Source organism: Zeugodacus cucurbitae, chromosome 4 (assembly GCF_028554725.1).
Source record: "Zeugodacus cucurbitae isolate PBARC_wt_2022May chromosome 4, idZeuCucr1.2, whole genome shotgun sequence".
Taxonomy (NCBI): Eukaryota; Metazoa; Arthropoda; class Insecta; order Diptera; family Tephritidae; genus Zeugodacus; species Zeugodacus cucurbitae.
This window is the reverse complement of record NC_071669.1, coordinates 731664-752830: the sequence shown is the minus strand read 5'-3', so window position 1 is coordinate 752830 and position 21167 is coordinate 731664. Positions and strand designations below refer to the sequence as shown.

At 41.3% G+C, this 21167-nt stretch overlaps 3 protein-coding genes and 1 long non-coding RNA gene across 4 annotated transcripts in view; 3 read left to right on the top strand and 1 right to left on the bottom strand.

Annotated features, from left to right (window-relative positions):
- Window positions 1–21167, top strand: part of LOC114805369 (uncharacterized) — a 78066-nt gene that overhangs the window by 25459 nt on the left and 31440 nt on the right. The window lies entirely within an intron of this gene.
- Window positions 314–7762, top strand: LOC105213458 (uncharacterized). Its single transcript, XM_054229094.1, has one exon. The coding sequence runs from the start codon at window positions 454–456 to the stop codon at window positions 1210–1212; it is 759 nt and encodes a 252-aa protein (XP_054085069.1). The 5' UTR covers window positions 314–453; the 3' UTR covers window positions 1213–7762.
- On the bottom strand, window positions 6626–8116 carry LOC105213321 (uncharacterized). Its single transcript, XM_011186092.3, has one exon. The coding sequence runs from the start codon at window positions 7690–7692 to the stop codon at window positions 7078–7080; it is 615 nt and encodes a 204-aa protein (XP_011184394.1). The 5' UTR covers window positions 7693–8116; the 3' UTR covers window positions 6626–7077.
- LOC105213251 (uncharacterized) lies at window positions 16954–17983 on the top strand. The gene has a single exon (XM_011185985.3). It carries the CDS (start codon window positions 17151–17153, stop codon window positions 17733–17735), a length of 585 nt encoding a protein of 194 aa, XP_011184287.2. The 5' UTR covers window positions 16954–17150; the 3' UTR covers window positions 17736–17983.

The window sequence follows — 21167 nt, the reverse complement described above, 5'->3', positions numbered from 1 at the left end:
CACGGCAACCCTCAAACGGTTTTGGGCGACTCCACTCAGTCAGCGAGCAGTAGACTCAAACGCTTTACCATTGACAGCCTAAAGGGAATATCCGAGCTCATTTATATGCGAGTGTTGTTTAATAAAAAAGTAAACTAAATAAACAAGTGACTAATTATATTTAATAATAATCTCAGGGAGGGCTGAATGCGCGAAATATTGACTAATACAACAACAAAGTGTCAGTCGAAAAATAGTGCGAATGTCAAACTAATTAAATGAATTAATAAACAAAGGCATTTCGATGTGCGAGCTTGAAAAAGTATTGAAAAGTATAAAACGTTGTCGTCGGTCGTAGATTAAATCAGAAATCACTGGACATTAGCAGCAGCAGGAGCAACAGCTCACAACTTTTATATTTCAAACGAAAAAGTTTTGTATTCACTTTCCACTAAACCAACATCGACGAAGAAGATGTTCCACAAGACCGCAATTATATTACTTGTATTGGCCGTGGCCTTTGCGACCGCGGAACCACCACGCTTCCGCCTCCGCAACAGCCGTCTTCAGCAACGCAGACCATTCTCCGCACGTCAGGAGTCGGTTCCCTCCGAACCAGCGCAGCCTGAGTTCGCACCTTACCCGTCCGCAGATGAATTGAAACCGGAAAATCCCTTCGAAGCTGAGGAAGAAGTCACCGAACCGGAGCTGGTTTACGGCTCACCCGATCCCACATACGGACCACCACTGCCCGCTACTGATCCCCTGCCCGTCGCCGATGCACCACAAGAGTTTGCGCCCAACCCCGATGCCGAAGAGTTCGCACGTCTTACCATCTCGCGTCCATCGCGTTTGCAACAGCGTCCCAAGCAGCAAACGGCTCAACTCCAGCTTGTGCAGAAGTCACAACGTCTGCAGCAGCGAAAACCACAACAAAAAGCCATCCTAAGGCAGATCGTTAACAAGCCTCAGCAGAAAGCCACCATTAAGCAGGTGGTGAGCACACAGCGCTTGGTTGCAAAGCCCGCGCCCGCTGCTGCAGTGGTTGTGGCAGCACCCGTTGAAGCAGCGGCGCCCGCTATTGCACCCAGCAAGGTGGTGATCACCTCAGAACGTCTAGTGCAGGTGGAACCAGCACCACTCTTCAGCGCCTCCATTGGCACGCCCCTCGGCGAGTCGTACGTAGTGATCAACTCGCCATTTGCTCTAACCTCACATTACCAATCGTGGTAAGAATGTGAGTTTGTTATTTTGTTTTATTGAAGTATTAGACAATTTATAGGAAAGTTATACATTACAAACTACAATTTATATTTACAAAACATAAATAAACGAAAAAAATCGAAAACTAACTGTAATTCTAATCTAATTCAAATTTTACATTTTCTCGAATATCAGACATTTTATAGACCAGTTTCCATATTAAAGATAAAAGTACTGAAGTGGAAACGTGCTCTCTCTCGTTCTGTTTCTTTGTCCTTTCTCTCAAGTTAAACCTTACAATTTCAATTAAAATCTCAACTTTGCCGATGAGCTCCTCTGTTGACAGTAGAAGTCCGCCATATATGCAAACATGAATACAGATTACATAACGGATTATATAAATAATCTACGCTTCAACGCATCGTTAACGGCCTTTGACTTCTTGTCGACCGAGCATAAAGCTGTTGTAAATGATGGAGGATATATTCGCTGTTTGGTTACAAGTTCACATCAACAGATTAATAAATACTCTGAAGCAGACAGAATCGTCGAGCAACATTTACCGTAATTTAAAAACTCATTAAACTTTACCAACACAACTTCTTCATGGTAAACACGCTCCCGCACCCACGTCATTAAGAGATTCAATACTTGCAACTCGGCTCTCCTTCCCTTCGTAGTAGTATTTACACTGCCTTCGCCCTTCGTTATCCTCAGTTGTTGAACTCGTATTGGTTCGATGCATTGTTATGCTCGTCCTTGCCGCCATCATCATCAGCTATTCAGTTGCATTTTTCACTTCACACGAAGTGCTTTTATTGCGTCAAAATGACAGCAATCAGTAGAGGCAGATGAATATCCTTTGCTCCTCGGTTACACGACACCCCTCCGCCTGCACCCCCGCCTGCCGGCGAGTTTGAGTGCCAGCCAGTTTGTCTTCAACCGTCGACATAGTCGGGCTGAGCCAGCTGTGGCAACAATGATTTCGCCGAGATCCCTGACTTACTTCATCATTCTGTTTTTCGAAAATACTCTGAATTATTTCTCTGGCATTTCCTGGCTGCAGCCATTGTTGTTCCTCCTATTTTGTATGTACATATGTATATTGGTAGTAGACACAAAGGTATTCATGTACATTTATGTGCGCCTTCTCATTGTCCTTAATGTGACTGATTGTGAGCCATATTTTACCACTTGTCACCTCCTGACGCCAGCGATAAGGCCCGAGTGCCCGCAGCAGCCGCAGCTGGGCAAAGTGGAAGAGGTGCAGCGGCAAGCCGGCAAGTTGGAGCAAACTATTGCTGAGACACCTAACTGGATTTGCAATTTTATTCAATTTTATTTGTCTCGGTCGCGACAGCACCGACGGATTCCACAGGTTGGTGGTGAGACAGCAGCGAGCGAGTGAACGCGCGGTGAACGGAAGTGTTGGAATGTGCGAATGAGAAATTCCGTGCTGCCACTGGAAGTGAAAAAAGACAGAAAGATGCAAGACAGAATGAAGTAGTGCACAGATAGTTTGGACAATTTGCATATCTCTTTGGTTATTTGGCTTTGGGAGCGACAACAATAGCAAAAAAAGCCCGCAGGCGCTGTGAATGAAATGTGTTGCATCGGTGTGTGTGTGTGTGGCTGTTGGAGGGCATAAAAATGAGGCTGATTATCGCCACAGCTGATGGCCCAACAACAACAACTAAAGCAGACACATTAAAGTATGTCAAAAGGACTTGGAAAAGCAACGAATAATCTGAATTTGAACTAGAAATTCAGCAGAATGCAGCGCCTTGGCTGGTCTGCAGTTCTTTGGGTATGTTGGATGGTGTGGTTATTTGACAAGCGAATGGAAGATGAGTAGTCTGAAATTATTATTTTTTGTTGAATGTAATAATGGCACGACTTTTGTCGAAATGAAATATTCAGCATATTTGCCTGAGGCTGAGATTTGACAAATAAGCGTGAAGAAAACAAATCGCCTTGAATTCGCTTGTCGTATAAATCTTTAGATAACTATAAATAGATATTAATTTAAAGTAAGTAGCAGAGATTTTCGTGATTTAAACGGGATTAAACATATGTACATATATGCATTAAAAAAGAGAGGCTAAAAGAGTATACCCTAGTTAAAAACTTCAGCTCTCAAGACTGAGCGTAAGGGTACTTGGGACTTTGTATCCAAAGCACTTCGATAGCCCTTCATTCGCATAATTTCGTTAAGTTTTTTCTGACAGACAACATCTGGGTTCAATCCCAACCTTCAAGTAATATCAAACAGTTTTCCTGATGCGCTTGGACTAAGCAGACTGGCGAATATCCGAGCATATATCTGCTCAGAATAATTAAATTCGGTTTTAAACTTGTAGAATCCTCCGAATGAATGTCTAGTGACCATCTATGTTCAATCTACAGCTCTAGTGTAGTGAAAGTTCATTAGATAATCAGATAGAAAATCTTACACCTGAAGATAAAAAATAAAGCCATAAAAAGTTTGCTCTTGCTACCTTTCTTTGAAATAAAAGTATTCAGTCCCAGTATTCCTTCTACACACGCTTTACTTGCATCAATATGATTCCAGTTGAACAATTCGCCCAATACAATTTCCTTGGCTCATAACTTCTTATCAATCTTCAGCAATATTTTTTGAACTTTTTGTTTTAGAATCCATTGCTTTCTTTTCCTATTCATTTCAATCCTACTAATTTCTAATTTCTTCGCCATTTTCACCATTTTTTACGGCCGGCTGCATTTAATGTGTTTTCTCGAAGTCATGAGTGCCACGGCCGGAGCTTTGGCCAGTTGTATGTGTGAGTGTCAACGTCGAAGCATTCAATATGCCATTCCGCAAATTTTTACGATTATTGGCATTATTTACTCAAATGCGAGTTAAGGCGACCAACAACAATGCGAATCAGCTGTTTATAACACCATGTGTTGCACAGCCATACACATACATACATATATACATCTGTATATCTATGTATGTGTGTTATAAGCGTTCGTGTTCACACTGCGCGGCTAAGTCAACAACATGCTGGGCCATCGCTCGCTCACTCAAGTGGTATCATTATCATCATCGCCGACGTCGTCAGCGCGCTTGCGTTGTGGCAACAGCAGTGACAGCAGTAAGAAATTTATTTGATGACACAAGAAATTGCGATGAGTGTTATTGCGGGAAATTAACTTTGCTGTTGGCTGTCATTGTTGTCTTTGTTGTCCTTCCTTGCTGCGGTCAACCGAATCGAGTCGATGTCCTGCTTGCTGCAAACTACCGTTCCATTGCTTTCCTGCTCCTGCTGGTGGCCGGTGGAAGGATTAGTGTGTATGCTTGTGAGCAATTTCCTTTGGTCATCGCCATTATTGATACTTTACTTTGCTCCACCCGCACATACGCACATATACTTGTCCATCAGAACACCCTCAACTCAGTGCTGCTTCTTCCACTCACTCGACTTCAAGTTACTGCCAACTGTGTTCAAGCTTTTGGTTGTGTATATGCGTGTGTAGGAGCTTCTAGTTAGCAGCACAATAATATTATGTTTTCAAATGCTTTTAATTTTAAATCTTAACTTCTTAACGGTTAAGTGGTTTATTTATGATACTTTGCAACAGCTGTTGCAGCTGCAAATATGGGTGTGTAGGTGGTTCCAAACTTTCCTGAAAGCTAAAAGATAATTATTGTTTAGTAACACTGTTAAATCGACAATAACGGCATGATATTAAGAGCACAACATAATGAGTTTGAGGTAACTTGCTTTGTCGTGTGGGTAAATGTGGCTTAGATTTTTTTCCCTAAGGTGTATAGATATAATATATGATTGCTAATTTTCATTACTTGTCGGGAGAGTAGATATAATATATAGTACATACATAGTCCTGTCATCAAGCATGTCGGCGCATTCGCGTCTTGGCTCCCACGTCACACTTCGAGGTCGTAGATAATTTCGTATACCTGGGAACCAGCATCAACAACACGAACAATGTCAGCCTCGAAATCCAGCGCAGAATAACTCTTGCCAACAGATGCTACTTTGGACTGAGTAGGCAATTGAACAGTAAAGTCCTCTCTCGACGAACCAAAATCAGGCTCTACAAGTCGCTTATCATTCCCGTCCTGCTTTACGGTGCAGAAGCTTGGACGATGTCAACATCAGATGAGACGACACTAGGAGTTTTCGAGTTTTCGAATACCGCAGACGATGGAACGATGAGCTGTACGAGTTATACGACGATATTGACATAGTTCAGCGAATAAAAAGACAGCGGTTACGCTGGCTAGGTCATGTTGTCCGAATGGACGAAAACACTCCAGCCCTGAAAGTGCTCGATGCAGTACCCGCCGGAGGAAGCCGAGGAAGCCGAGGAAGGGGAAGGCCTCCACTCCGTTGGAGGGACCAGGTGGAGAGCGACCTGGTTACACTTGGGATCTCCAACTGGCGCCGAACTGCGAAGGAGAGAGAGAGGTGGCGCACTATCGTCGATTCGGCTATAACCGGCTAAACGGTTGCAACGCCAATCACATACATACATACATACATACATACATAGTCTTTCTGATGATATGACATAAATTGTCCATTATACCATTATTGTCTACTTTAAAGCGTCGAAACAAAATTTTTGGAGGTTGGCTGATAGGAGATTTTGGTATGAAGTCAGCGAGAGTGCACTTATAAGCTTATACGCTCGTAATATCTGTCTTCTATCTATATATATATTAGGGCACTATCTCTATTTATTCTTTAAAAATACTTTTTCCAGCAAGCACTTTGGCATGATCATTTCCATTAGCTCGTTTCAGAGATCCCTTACAACTAAAAATACCATAAACATTCAATATTGCCTCCACGTGAATATTTTTTGTGCGAATTTCAATAAAAAACAAATCACCAATTGTGAAAAACTCCAGCCAGAAGCATTGTTTGGTCTCGATTTTATTTTAGGTGCAATATAATTGGAATTTGCATACAATGCCTTTAAATAACAATTAGTTCCCAGTCGAAAGCCAGAAAGCATTTAATTCATTCAAATGAATAAGATACTCAGTTTACTACGGCTTTTGATTTGGGCCTCTCTTGGTGCTGGTGATCGAGCGCTGAGAGCAAGAGTACAACTGAGATGAAATAGTGGAGCAGCTCGGAACGAAGTCGAAGTGTATTAATACCGCTTACAAATCTCAATCCGCGCGATTATCGCTATTTTTCGGCGATTTTGTGTAACATCTTACATAAATGTATATTCTTTATTGCGCGACTCTTGCTCTCTGTTTATCGCTTATTCGGTTACTTGTGCCATAAAAACAAAGGTTTATTTTTGGACAAAAAACCGAAACTAATAATATCAAAAAGTACATGAGATTGAATTAATGAAATGAGTAAGCGTAATGTAATTAAGCGATAAGAATATGACAAAAGTAAAAACAACAACGGGGGAAATAAAATAATCTGAGTTCGGTGTTGACTTGTGTTTGCAAATTCCACTTTGTGGGTTATTTTTATTGTTATTCACAACAGTTTTTTCTTGTGCTCTTTTGTGCGATTGCTTTGGCACTTTTTTGTGACATGAAATTTTGCGTTCCGAACAAAGCATACAATGGCTCGTTCGGAAACAATTGCTTTGGCAAATAATTTGTGCTACTGCATAATACATATGTACATTCGTTTCGATATATAAATATATGCCCATTATACTCTGGCCAATGGTTACTTAACATAAGAATAACATTTCCGCTGTACGGGGTACAACGGGGTTTCGTTATGGACAATGGATACATTTGAAGAAAAATATATATAAAACACATATAATAAATACTAAAAAGCTTAAACTCTACAATGGTTAGGAAGGCGCATGAGAGGAAATCCAGTGTGTGTGTGTGTGTGTGTGTAAGTGGTGGCTTTCACTTTAGCCGAAGAAGCTGCCACGGCTATCGATGGCACCGCCGAAGTTCGAAAATGAACCGTTTCTCTGCGCTTCGATCGCCGCGGCATTGAGGAACCAGAAGGGCCGCTGATCCTCTGGCAGGCGACTGAGTATGGACACCAGCTCCCTGTCGTCTTTTGCGTCGATGGGCAGGCGGACGGGCGCAACACCACCGGCAGCGGCGCCAGACGAGGCGGGTCTGCCAGCAGCGCCAGCGCTCCCAATTGTGTTTACATTTTGTTGCACAATGTCATCGTCGCTGCCAAAACGGTTCGCAATGCCATCGGCTACGGGTCGTGCGGTCGGCGTGGCCAATGGTAGATAGTTGGACTCGGGGAAGACCACGGGTATGAAGTTCGCTGGCGGTTTTTGTGCGGCACCAAAAGGCAGTGCAGGCTGCTCGGGTGCACCGAAGCGATTGACAATATCGGTGTTGCTGTTGTTGTTCACGTTATTGTTCATGTTGTATTTGTCCTTTTGATTGAGACCCGGTGGGCGAATGCCCGCAAAGGAGGGACGCTGCGACGCGGCCATTTGCAACAGCAGCAATGTGGCAATGGTGAAAGTGATGATCTGTTTGCTGTTGATGGTCTGCATTTTTCTTTTCTTTTAATTTGTGTTTAACTTTAAGTGAAATTTAATTTCACGTAATTTATAATATATCACTGTCTACGACTACGAAACGATTTCAATATACTCGGTGGGCGCTTTTAATGCGTATTATTTCACTTTGAAAATGTTACTTTCTTCTGCGTTTCCGCTGATTTGGTCTGATCTCTGCTGTATAACGACTGTGATGCTTCGACCTGCCGCACGTTGGTTTTATACTCGCTTATTGTTGTACCCGCAGCTTTGCGCGAGCTTGTCGCAAATTATTTTGCATAACTCTGTTTGTGGCGCTCTCCAGCGCGTGAGCTTGAGTCATCCCAGTTGATCGTCACGACTCTCTCTAGCGATCAGTTTGACTTAACTTGGACTCAGTGGCGCACGAAGTACTTCTTATCGCGTGCAGACGCCTCTCCCTCACCTCGACCCCGCCAACAATGTAGAAACGCCCAGTTAACGCCGCCTTTTATGCCAATTACCCGTGCTCTGCTGCCTTTGCTGTTGCAGATCTGTTGACTATAGTGTTTTTTTGTAATTTCATACACATAACCACACATTTATTTTCCAGTTCAGCGAGCTAAACATGTTTGACAGGTGAATTGTGACTTCACTCGTTTTGTTTTGACATTGACTTTATGACAATAAAGCGATATTTGTGCAAGCAACTGTGGCTTTGCTGAGCTCAGTGAATAATTTATAACTCGTTCGGCTGCAATTTCATTCATCTCAGCTCAGCAATGGTCAGCTCTTCAAACATTTATGTATGGCACATATTTTATGCTGATATGTTGAATTGGTGTGATTGAACTGAATGTAAATAATGTGGTGGAGATAGAGAGAAGAGTCTCCCTCAACACAAACGCTCTCAACGCTTGCAGTGCAAATAATGGTGATAACGGCGCTTGAGGAAAAGTTCACTTTGGGTCAGTTAATTTTACGATTTCGAAGCTTCTACAAGTTTATGAGGAATTCTCGAAATTCTCGAAAATGAAGTGCAAACTGGCTAATGAATATTTCAAATGATTTTTTTAGAACTTATTTTGAACATTTGAAATATTTCCAACAACTTCCCTATGAAGTGTCGGAATTCCCGGTGTCTCCAAAGCGCAGCATCATCGCAGTGAGAATACCACTTAGTCAGCTCATCTCGTCATAAACAAAGTCCACTCAGCAGCAGACGTCATAAAAATTAACGACATTACTCCTTGGGGAAGGTAAAAAATCGTCTCACTCATAGTCAACGTAATTGCTGAGCGAATTGCTGCTCTCAACAGCTCACTCAATGTGCTACTCACAAAGCGGGGGCGTGGATGCACGATTTGACGGTTTGTTGGGGGAAATGGCTGTCAAATCTAGGCAATAAATGAATATTAGGGTGTTAAGGCACAATATATCATGCAAACAACGACAACAACAAAAAACGGCTTTGATGTATGATGTATTTGCACTTTTAGGCAAACGGAGATGACACAGCAGTTGCATCTACATGCTCATATATATATGTATGTATGTGTATATATATAGACATATAGGCATACGATATGCACACTTGTAAATACGTATATTATCGATGAAAGCCGCTTGCCGGCATTAAAGCAATAAAAACAACCACAGCGACAACAGGCAGTTAAACGTCAGTACGTTCCCTCCCTCATGCTACTGATGCAACAGAGCAAAAACAAAACAGTGAGCAAGTTGTGTTGGGCCTTACCCAAAACCGCAGCGTAAAAACCCAAACAACAACAACAGAGACACTGAGTTTGTTGTAGTCAATGTGTATTATATATAAAAGTATTGAACTACACAACACAACAACAACGTAATAGTGACGCATACCAGTAAAGGTACAAAAACGAATGGGTGCTACAATAAGTTGCATGGAAAGTATGGAAGCTAAATAAAAAGTGTAGTGTTTTGAGTATAACATGTTCTATAGAGTACCTTATATCTCTCTCTCTCTATCGACTCTGAGTTAGTTCTGTTAATAACTCATAATTTATCGTTAGATGACTGAAAGCAAGTGCTGGGCTCTCAAATAGTACTGGTCTCTTATAGTAAATTAGCACTTGGAGGTATTACTATACTTTTGACCTGAGGAGACCTGATTCTTTATCACTATGCATTCTGATTCCCTGATTGTAACCGGATTTGGATGAATCTTCCAAGCTTTATAAAAAGTGGAGTGTTTGGAAAATTATATATTTCTATAGAGTACCTTATATCAAGTGCAATATATAAACAATCATATATGTATATTAGGATCTATCGACTCTGAGTTACTTCTGTTAATAACTCATAATTTATCGTTAGATGACTGAAAGCAAGTGCTGGGCTTTCAAACCATCTTTTAGTAAACTAACACTTGGAGGTATTACTATACTTTTGACAGATCGAACTTTAAATACTTCTTTCTTTGATCCACTTCGAGGAGACCTTATTCTTTATCAGTATGCATTCTAAATCCCTTATTGTAACCGGATTTGGATGAATCTTCCACCACATTATTAGCCAAGAAGCAGCTTTTTCATTTCTTCGATGATTTTGTCTTCGATTTAATAGGTCTTACACAAAGCACTCATGTTATGAAACTCTTTCGAACATTTTCATTGGTAAATATTCTATATATTGGGCATTTTTAGTTAGTGGACTAATTTTTGTTAGCCTTTTCATTAAAATCCTTTGTACTGTTCTCATTGGTGTTACATAGTTCTCTATTGCATGGTCAATCTGTAAATCAGAACCACATATATGGTTGAAGATATCGTAAATTTGACAACAATCCGTTTGTCACATCAAATTCAAACACCCTTTATAGCAGTAACAATAATATTTACGAGCGAAAAGCGCGGTTGCTTTGAAAGTATAAGCTGGATTATTGCGAATGTCTTTATCTTCACCACAAAGCAATGTTTATTTCCCACTATGATTATGCTCACCTCTATTTGTTTAATGATTTGTTTTTGTTTACTAATGAGTTTAAATATGGCCTAGCACTTCATGAATTCTAAGAAATGTGGTTCAGCAAAATATAAATTTGAATTCGGTCAGGGTGATGACAACCGCCTACACAGAACTCCAACTGAGCAATTTATGAATATTATTGTAGCAAAAACAGAAATTCTTGTTAATTCACATTTGAAACTATATTTCAACCGCGAATAGTTGTAATGGCTTTAAGGTCATAGTAATTTTCTGAATTGTAGAAGGCTTGGTTCAAGGGTTTTGTTCAACTAACGGTTCTTTGAAAGAGCTTAAAATAATTCAAATTCGCATATATGGCTTATATAGAAATGATCGTCAAAATCATTTCATATTGTTTATTTGTTTATTCTTTTTTTAAGATTGGGTAGTTCACATTTTCCACACTCGATCACAATTTCTTTTATATCTTTAATAATTCCCAATTTTGAGAAATTTCAGCCGCAGCACACATCAATGACGTCAATAAATATGCGAAAGTATTGATTTACTCGCCAAATGTTTTATCCGGAATGAAGAAAAACTTGTTGCAGAATTCTTAGTATAAAGCAATAATGATTTAATTTATTATTCGCGCATTTAGAAATTTCATAAAGAACGTGACTTTTGAATAATCGCCAAATTAGCCAAAAGAGTTTATGAAATATGTTTGGGTATTGTAGTTATACGTTTGAGATTGTGGTAGGTCAGTGTGAAATAAGAATGAGCTCAGCGAGTAAATCAATAAAATAACTGAGCGTATAATATTTTCAATACTTATTGCTGAGCGCATAAACAGTGATGGAATTACATTAAAATTATTTATATTCGGTAATATGACATCTAAGGGGCTATCTTCTTAATAGTCCCATAAAAATTTGCTTTGCTCGGAGTTTGAATTTATTTTTATTTAAAAATCATAATTGGGTTTTGAGTGAATGCAAACAAGTCTCGCACATTTTCTCAACTCCCCTTGTCACTCTTTGCCATTCTACACAAACAAACACTGTAAACATTTAACTTTGGTTGATTGAAAACGATAAAATGAAATTTACTCGCTGACTTGTTTGAATGGCCACTCGTTAAAGGGTGAAATAGCAACGAAAAGTTAAGAGGAAACTGGTGGCAGTAATAATAGCCAAGCATAAAAGCTGTTTATCGCGTGCATATACGCTTTATATAAGCTTTTGACGCCCAAAAGCGGGACATAAGGCAGCATAAATATGTAATATAATATAAATGTATATTTGCCTGTGTTAAATGCAGCAAGGAAATGAAACTCGTAAAATTTTAAGTTATTATGGCCAATGAATCTTAAATATGGACTAAATAAATTTTGCTACACATAAACTTAGATATATACGGGTATATATGTACTTTGCGTGGTTATGTAAATATGATACTGAAAGCCACAAACTTTTACAAGCCAAAAGTTCGTGCAGGTTAATGAAATGCGACAACAATTTTAAGGACATATTCTAAGGAAAAAGTGCAACTGCCATTCTCAAATGGACGCAGAGAGTGAGAGCACGTAACTCAGCTATAAATATAAACAAGCTTTTGTGCAGAAGACAGCAGTTTTCTTCTTTCAAATTTATTACTCGCTTTAATTGTGGGGAATTTTAATTGGACTCTTCCAACTGCAGCGTGCAAGTGAAGCGGGTGTCTTAAATCTGCAATTATTTGCCATTCACACTTGGAAGTTGAGTAGAGACAACTAAGAATGATTGTCAAAGGAAAGTAAATTTTTAAATATTTTAAAATTTTTTCTAAACAAGGAAAAACGTTAACTTCGGCTGTACCGAAGCTAATATACCCTTCACAGGTGCATTTCTTTTAGTAACTATGTGTTTAAGCAAATCTAAAGACGTAAGAAAATATTAGATTATATTATTACCTTAAGCAGTAATCCACGTTAAATTTCGTGAAGATACCACGTCAAATGCGAAAATTTTCCATACAAGCCATTGATTCCGATCGTTCGGTTTGTATGGCAGCTATATGCTTTAGTGAACCGATCTGAACAATTTTTTCGGAGATTAAATTATTTCTATGAAAAATAACACACACCAAATTTCTTGAAGTTATGTAGTAAAATGCGAAAATTTTCCATACAAGCCATTGATTCCGATCGTTCGGTTTGTATGGCAGCTATATGATATAGTGGTCCGATATCGGCAGTTCCGACAAATGAGCAGCTTTTTGAAGCGAAAATAACATCTGCAAAATTTCAAAACGATACCTTAAAACCTGAAAGACTAATATATATACAGAAAGATAGACGGGCGAACAGACAGACGGACATGGTTAAATCGACTCAGTTGAACATACTGATAATTTATATATATACTTTATAGGGCCTGCGACGCTTCCTTCTGGGTATTACAAACTTCGTGACAAACTTAATATACCCTGTTCAGGGTATAAAAAGATGATATTTGAAACTTCAATTACTGAGTTTTCAAATTTACTTTCGAAATTCCTCCTGCAACCGATCCAAATGGTATCACTATCAAACGCTAATAGTTAGTAATATTATATATATGTAAATGCCTGTTTATAGCTGTGTGTGTGTGTGTTTATTTGCAAGGTGTGCAACGGCGCTATCTCAGCTCGGGTGAAGTTCAAAAAGGTGTTCGCTTTTATCTTTCACCCGCAAATACATATGCAAATCACACCGACCGAGGTGCTCTTTTGCCAGGTGAAAAGCTAAAAGTTTGCCAGTTAAATATTCCACCAAAAACTTCACAATCTTGTTGCATCACTTTTGTTGTCGCTACTTCTATTGCTGTTGTTGTTGTTGTGATTTGCTTTTTGCATTGCAGTGTCATTTTTTATTTGGTTGGCGAGAAAGCCAAGGCCATAGTGCAAGTTGCCAACTTCGCAAAGAAAAGAAGCCAAAAGCAAAGGCAAAAACAAAAACAATGCGGCAATGTGTAGTAAACCGTAAGGTAACAACAGCAACAACAACAAGAAAACCCAACTATTTAAAATGCACACAAACCAAATGAGCAAAAGTCATTTGTGTAACTGTGCCACTGCAACTGCCTCTGCCACCGCGTCGCATACATTTACATATACTCCGTGTGTGTGTGTGTTGGTGTGGTTGTGCGCTCGTGCATAGGTGTTTAAGTGCCATCGGGAAAGAAGACCAACTTTTCGGCAGCCGTAGCAAAGTGACAAAAGTGGGCGTGTGGGCGTTGTGGACGTTGTCGTAGATATCCTAAAAGCTTCGCTGCAGGCTCACACTCTCACATGCATTCCGTTCGAGTTGTGTGCGTGTGTGCATATGAGTGGCTAGATATGATATACATTGTATGTCTGCCTGTATGTATTTACATAAATTTATATTGCACCTTTTGACAATTCGAGGCAATAAAATAAATGCCATTGCAGGCACAACTATCTGAGGCAGAGCGAAAACAATTTCAATAAGACAGAGAATCAGCAAGAACAGTTTCGGCGCAAAAATAACCTGCAGAATTTGAAATATATGTGGATCAAATACTTATTTTAAGAAGCGCAATAGTATTATTTATGAAAAATCGCTAAAATATATGTGCAGGAAGTGCTTAGCTGGGGCTCCTATATATTGCATATGGAAATCTTTGAAGACGGTTCGAATTCAATGCCTTTTTGGATGAGTTCAAGAACTTTTTTTTTTTAAATTTACAGAAATAGAAAGTCTTTTCGAGCTATATGGGTGAAAAAAACATAATAAATATAAAAAAATATTTCCAGTGGACCCAGAGTGAAGCTGTAAACCTGTATATTGCAATCTTCCTAAAATGATCATTTCTAGTAGAACAACGTTATCGACGAAAAATATAAAAATTTTGAAGAAACGAATATTTTTTTGAGTTGCCAATGATCACAAGCGTGGCGTAATGCAAAGCAATATTTCTGATTTAACTTTAACGAAATGTAAAAACAAACAGCAATAACTTGCATATAAATCTACAAATGTTGCAAGTTGTATTTGCACCTACTGCTCTCCGGAAGCATAAGCAAAGATATTCAGTCATTTCGTGCGCATATACGCAGACACGAGCTTGTAAGCGCATTGACAAAGCGTATGGCAAGCGCGCTTGGCAACGGAAGTTGGCGGTCCCAGCGCGTTGCGTCTCCGCTGTGTTGCGCTCCCGCTGGGCGACCAATCTTTAAAATTGCACACAATTGCAACGCAATAAAAATGCAATCACATATTCATACAAATTGCAATGCAAACGCAATGGCAAATGCGGAGTCGAGGAACTGCAGCGGAAATGCAGCGCTGAGGAGCTTTGTAAGGAACTTTGCAAGGAGTTCGCCGTTGCTTGGTGGGCTGCGCAAGAAATATTGAAATTCTATGACAAGACGCTGTAATACAATGCACCCACACTTTTACATACATATATGTATGTATATCTGAACCTTTATATGTTCTTATGTGCTCGTATGAGTGCGCATGCAATCACTTTGCTTCGACTTGTGCTGTTATATTTCGCATTTATGCAACTCAATGGAGTTTATGCGGCACCAACTGCAAGTATGATGTGTGTGTGTGTGTGTTTTGTGAATGCCAGCATTTTCGCTGTGGCAACAACAACTATTATGTTGAATATTTCACCGTAATAGCGACATTTGATGTACCAGTATTTGTGCGGGTCCACATGTACTCACTGCGCACAAATCTTTTGTGTTTTGTGCCTTTAATGCCCCTACCGCTTCGCCCCTCAAACATACGTGTATTTAACGTTTGAAAAGTGGAACTGCATGCAGCTCTATTTCTGCACTAACTTGTCTTAATGGTGGTCTGAAAGCTTGGTTCACTGAGCTGGCAAACAGACGATAAGCGGGCAATAGTGAATTTGTTGGTGCAGAAGTGCTTAGTGCTGAAGGCCCCCGTCAAAGCTCAATATAATAATAGATTTCGAAACTCACTTTGTGCAGACTCTACATCAAATTTGCGTGTGTCCTTTGTAAATAGGTGCTTTTTGTTAATGGAAATCAATTGTAAATCCTCGTAGTAGTCCACCTTGGTGTCCTCGTACTATCAGTTTGTCTGAAGTATGCTCCCTATTAGTAGTTCCCAGTCCACAACTGGTATACTTATTTCCTCGGTTATCTGGGCTTGGGCTGCATATTACTTCTGTCAGTCGAATGAGCTCAACTTCATAACACTCCAAGTCAACTAAGTCCTGCCATCCTCTATCTCTATCTCGATCTCCTGTTCCTTACATTTGTCAGCCGTTGGCCTTACATTAAATCCATTACGGACAATTTTCTGTACCTTTAACAGACGTCTGGACTGGACTGGTGACATCACTTGTCTGTAGTTAGATATATAACGTATCGCATCAAAGTAACTATGAATTTCAAATTCGTTGTGGAGTTGATCAACCAGCCTATACTTAAAAGACATTCTTATGAATGCGAATTCTATTAGAGCCGGATATGTACGCCTGTCCAAAATTGGCACTCAAAAAGAGTCCGGCCGATGTATTACATAATCAAAGGAGGCGCCTTATAAAGAAATTTCGCGAGTCCATGAGTTCGTGCGATTTGACACGTAGCCACATGACTCTCGGCACACTTACACGCTGAGCGATATTTTTCACATCATTTACAAGATGTAAATGCGCCCGTATCATCATCATTAAAAATTATTATTACAATCCAAGAATATGCATAATGCCAAAGTAAGATATTTGTTTGATTAGAAACACGCGTTTAGTAAGTCAGTTCAAACATTTCGTTAATTGCCTTTAGCCCAATTCGTCTTGCTACCGATTTCCATATTCCAACGACACTTGCCATACCAAGTGAGCACGCAAATTTAACTGCGGAACTGGAAAATTAGCATTGACAGCAGCTAGCAACAGGCAGCCGGCGGTCGATTATCGACGTCGAACTACCGGGTATGGGTGGCGCACGGAGCCGGCAAGCCAATCAATCGATCGCTCAGCTGAACAGCAGCAACAAAAACAAGTAGTGTTTTCGCTTTCATTCTGTCAATTAACACGAATTTATCTGCTCTAGAGTAGTCGTCGCCCGACCGCCCCCACCACGCACACTACACACTAGAACTTTATAGTTTGGTTCGCGGCCGGTAAAATGTTCGTCACGTCTGATCATAAAATCAGCATATTTCCCAAATGCTGGCAGGCAGCACTATGACGGCTTTGCCAAACACGGCCGCACCAAATAAGGAGGCCCGCGCCACCACGCAGTTCCTGCACGCCAAGCTGCCGGCGGCTGGACGTGCGCCCAAGACGATCGCTTCGCGCTGGATCAGCGTATAAAAGCAAAGCGTCCACGGTCAAACGATATCAGTTCCCAGTGTTCACTCACTAAGCTGCACACACAAATGCTCCTTTCTTAAATTCAATTGCACAGCTCGAAAAAAATTATCGCGAAACTTTTAAGTAATTCATAAATTCTCGAAAAACTAAACGATTTAAAAACTTCTTCAACTTACACTTGAGTATAAACTGCAACGACAATAAAAAATGGCCAAATTCCAAATTGTCTTATTGTGCGCCGTGTTCGCCTTCATCGCCTGCATCGCCAGCATCGAGGCTGAGCCACAACAGCGTGGCCAACGTGTCTACTATCGTCCAGCAGCTGCACGCTACCAGCGTCCACGCACCCGCTATCTGGCGCGTCAAGAGGAGGCCGATGCCGCCGCACCCGAGGCACCAGCAGTCACCCCATACCCCTCTGCCGATGAACTGAAACCAGCAGTACCCTTCGATGAAGGCGCACCCGCCACCAACATCCCCGACGAAGTCTATGGCCCACCAGAAGCCAACCAGCCCGATGAAGTATACGGCCCACCAGAGGTCTTCGGCAACGAACTCCCTGCTGAAGCTGCCGCTGATGCTGCGCCCGTCGATGATGTGCCCGCTGCCGACCCAGCCGCCGAGGACTTCCCCGCTCCTTTGGACGAACAACAAGCTCGCCTGGTCGCTGCTCGTCGTACCGCCGCCCTCCGCCAACGTCAACGCAAAGCGGCTGCTTACCGTCAAGCCTTGGCTGCCCGTGCTGCCGCGCGCCCTCTTAAATACAAAGCCGTAGCCCAGCGCCGCCACTGAATTGCAGGTGCGGTGCTCGAGTGTGAGTGCTGCAGAAGTGCTGCAGAAAGTTGTAAATTTTTGTAAAAATAAGAAAATTTGACAAACCTTTTATGCTAAATTGAAGAAAAAAAAAACAAAAACCACAAAAAAATAATGAAAGTGTGCTCCCACTGTAATCAAATAGTATGTATGTATGTATGTGTGTGAAATAAGCTAAAGCTGCGCTTGGAGCGCAGCACACCCAAAAAAACTATATAAAAAGGAATCCACAAACAAGGACACCACCCAGCCGACACAACAATGACATCACAAATTTTGTATAACATATTTGTATTTGTAATTTTAACCTTGTTAACTGTCTAATGAAAATAAAAGTTTTCTTGCAAAAAAATTTCAAATGTTTTGTTGTAATAGTTGTAACATTAAGCTACACCATTTTATATCTTCATCAAGTATGTCATATTTTACAGTTATTACATTGACCCCCATTGCATTCTCATCGTTGCAACTGAACAGTGATCTCGAACGTCATACTGCAACCTGCTCAAGAGTCAATCATGTCGCCATTTACCACGACACCTTCATTTAAATCCAATCAGTTCACGTCTACAAATCATGTTTGTGCAATGAGCGCTTCAAAGCGGGGGCATACAAAGAGCTGATTTCATTCTTCAACAGCATGCATGCGAGAGATCGCTTTTGTCTGGTCTTCTGTGCCATTTCCCGCGAACCAATGAGCTATTGCCGCGCGGCACATGCTACCTGTCATTCACCAAAACGCTTTCATTCATCGCGTCCACGCGAATTCATCCGTGCATTTGACATTTGCCCACTCCGACGTAGCCTCCGCTCTCACGTGACTTGGCCTTTTCAAAGGCAACTTAGAGGCCGCAGGTAGCTAATCGACTACACAAATGAAATTGCCGGCATGCAGCGCCAACAACAACAGCATCAATACACTTCACCCAGTTTGGCTAAGCGCAGTTCATTTGTGAATGCCAGAAGAAAGGCAACGCAAACACACACAATGATAGGGAAGCACACCGTTGCCGTTGAGTGAGTGCCTTTCAGTGGTGCAACCGCAGTGTGCGACCTCTGCATGCATACAAGGCAAGATTCATAAGCGCCAAAAAGTATGCAGCAGAATGCACACCCACTGCAATCCAAACTCCATTGAATGTCGTGAATGCAGAATCGGCAGCTGGCTGGCTGGCACACATCAATAGCTGCTGCTGCGGCGCTGAGTTGAGGGGAGACCAGGGCTAAGCTTTGGAACGCAAACCAGATAGGCGGTGAACGCGTAGCAAACGGCATTTAATGCGCCTATTTCAAGCCGACGAATTCCTGACGAACCTAATTGAATTCTCACCGGCGTTGGCAGATAGCTCCCAGCTGTAAATATTAGCAGATTTGTTTGTCTTCACTCCAAAGGAGCAGTTGCAAAGTGAAGGCATAAATGCATGCATCGATTATCGACTTAAGTGCTTTTGAGTGTAATGCAATCGATTAAGCTTGAAAGCCAGCTGTGGCGAAGCTTTACTCACGGCAATTAAATGTGTGTTGCAAACGGCTAACCGCTGTGGCGAATCCTTAATGAAGTGTCCGCCCATTTGTTAATTAAATAAAAATAATATTGGCATTGCTATATACCTACATATGTGTGCGTGTGTGTAGTTGTTGACTTCCAGCGGTGTAAACAGCCGCTGTTTCGATGTGCAACACTAGGTTAACCATGCACTCAAACTGCAACAACAACATGGCCGCAATCAAACTGAGTTACATCGCGCATGGAGGACGGAGGATGGCATGAAAAAATCATGGCAAAGCCTTATTTACACAGTTATTTACGAGTACTTATTTATGTCCACACATCAGCATACCAACACTCACACACGCGCACTCGCTCATATTTCAGCCGCATCAAGCGGCCTGTGGTGTGTTCGTGTCTGTTTGGTGGCGCAACCATTTGTTCACTCATTGCTGAACAACTGTATTTGACAACACTTCTCGACATTCCAGGCCACAAAAACACACCGACCGATACACACACAAACACACACACGAGTCTATGCGTTCGAACGAAGTGCTTAAAATCCGGGCATCGCCGGAGCGCAGGCCGCAGCAACCAAAGTTTATTATTATGAATTGGCCACGTAAACGTTGTTGCCAGGCGCACGAAGCGTAGCGCTCCGACGCATAACGGTATCAGTGTTTTTATTACAACATTTTTAAGCTGTCAGATTTTTTATTAAGTTTTTAGTAGTTTTCACTTTTGCGGCCACATCAGACTCGGTCAGACTCGGCAATGCAATTAAACGCATTTTTATCGCTTTTAAAATTCCGACGCTGTGGTCGACGCCAGACGTCGGCGTATACACTGTGGAAGGAGTTTGGTTTGGGCGAAACATATTGCAAATAATTGTGGACGGTGGACGGATTGATGATAGTCCTGCAGCTCATAGAGTTAAAATTGAAACTGTTGAATGGACCCAATCAAAAAAGGGTTTCCCGGCCTTATGAAGCAGAAACTCGAAAGAAAATTTTTATTTTGTAGGCTAACTATGATACAGCCGCAAAACAAGAGTTCCTTCACACATTATTTCTTCTAGGACAGCTCACTGTTGTCTAAAACTGGGCGGATTGGTAGCTCAATGAATGCTGGACAACAACTACCTCTACGAACATTTTCAAGTTCCCTAGTGTTGTGATGTACAATGAAGTTTTGATTTCTGGTGAAACAAGTACCAAACCATATTTGTTAAAGCTTTAGTTAATTGAAAGAAGAGGTCGGGGATCGCCTAATCGGCTGATCGCAATCGGCACTTCAGCCAACATGAGGCTCAATATGCTCCCAAAAGCGTCCCAAGAGAGCACCATGGAACGAAAATTCATTAGTTGTAATGGTATCCTACCGTGTAATGGCCTTGGCACGGAATGTCCTCTCGCTCCATTCGAAGCGATCATCGGGCAACTACACGAATCAATTGTCTTTGTGCCGCTTTCTGATCATTTAACGCTTATTATCTACGCTCTTGTCTTTATAGAAATTAACCAGCGTGCATAGATTAAAACTTTTGTTCATTTCGGCTTTGTCAGCGCCGAACGCTGGTCCATACACTCACTCCCCACCGACAGGCGTTGGAATGCGTTGCTGTTGTTGACATCAAATTTGCGCGATTTTATTGTCGCTCGGTTGAGGCTATTTGCTTTAGTTGTTGTTGCCACAATGGCTGTTGGCTGTTCGCTGCCTTTGTTGTCGAGTGTGCGTGTGTGCGTGTGTGTGTGGCGACATAATGGTTGATGCTCGAATGCGTTGTCTGCTTGTTCGCAATGTTGTCGTTATTGTTTGTTGTACACACTTGTTGTTTGTTGTTGCTTTAGTTTGTAGTAGCCATCGTAATTGGCCGCAACGACAATTGTTTCTGTCGCTGTTATCGTTGTTGTTGCTGC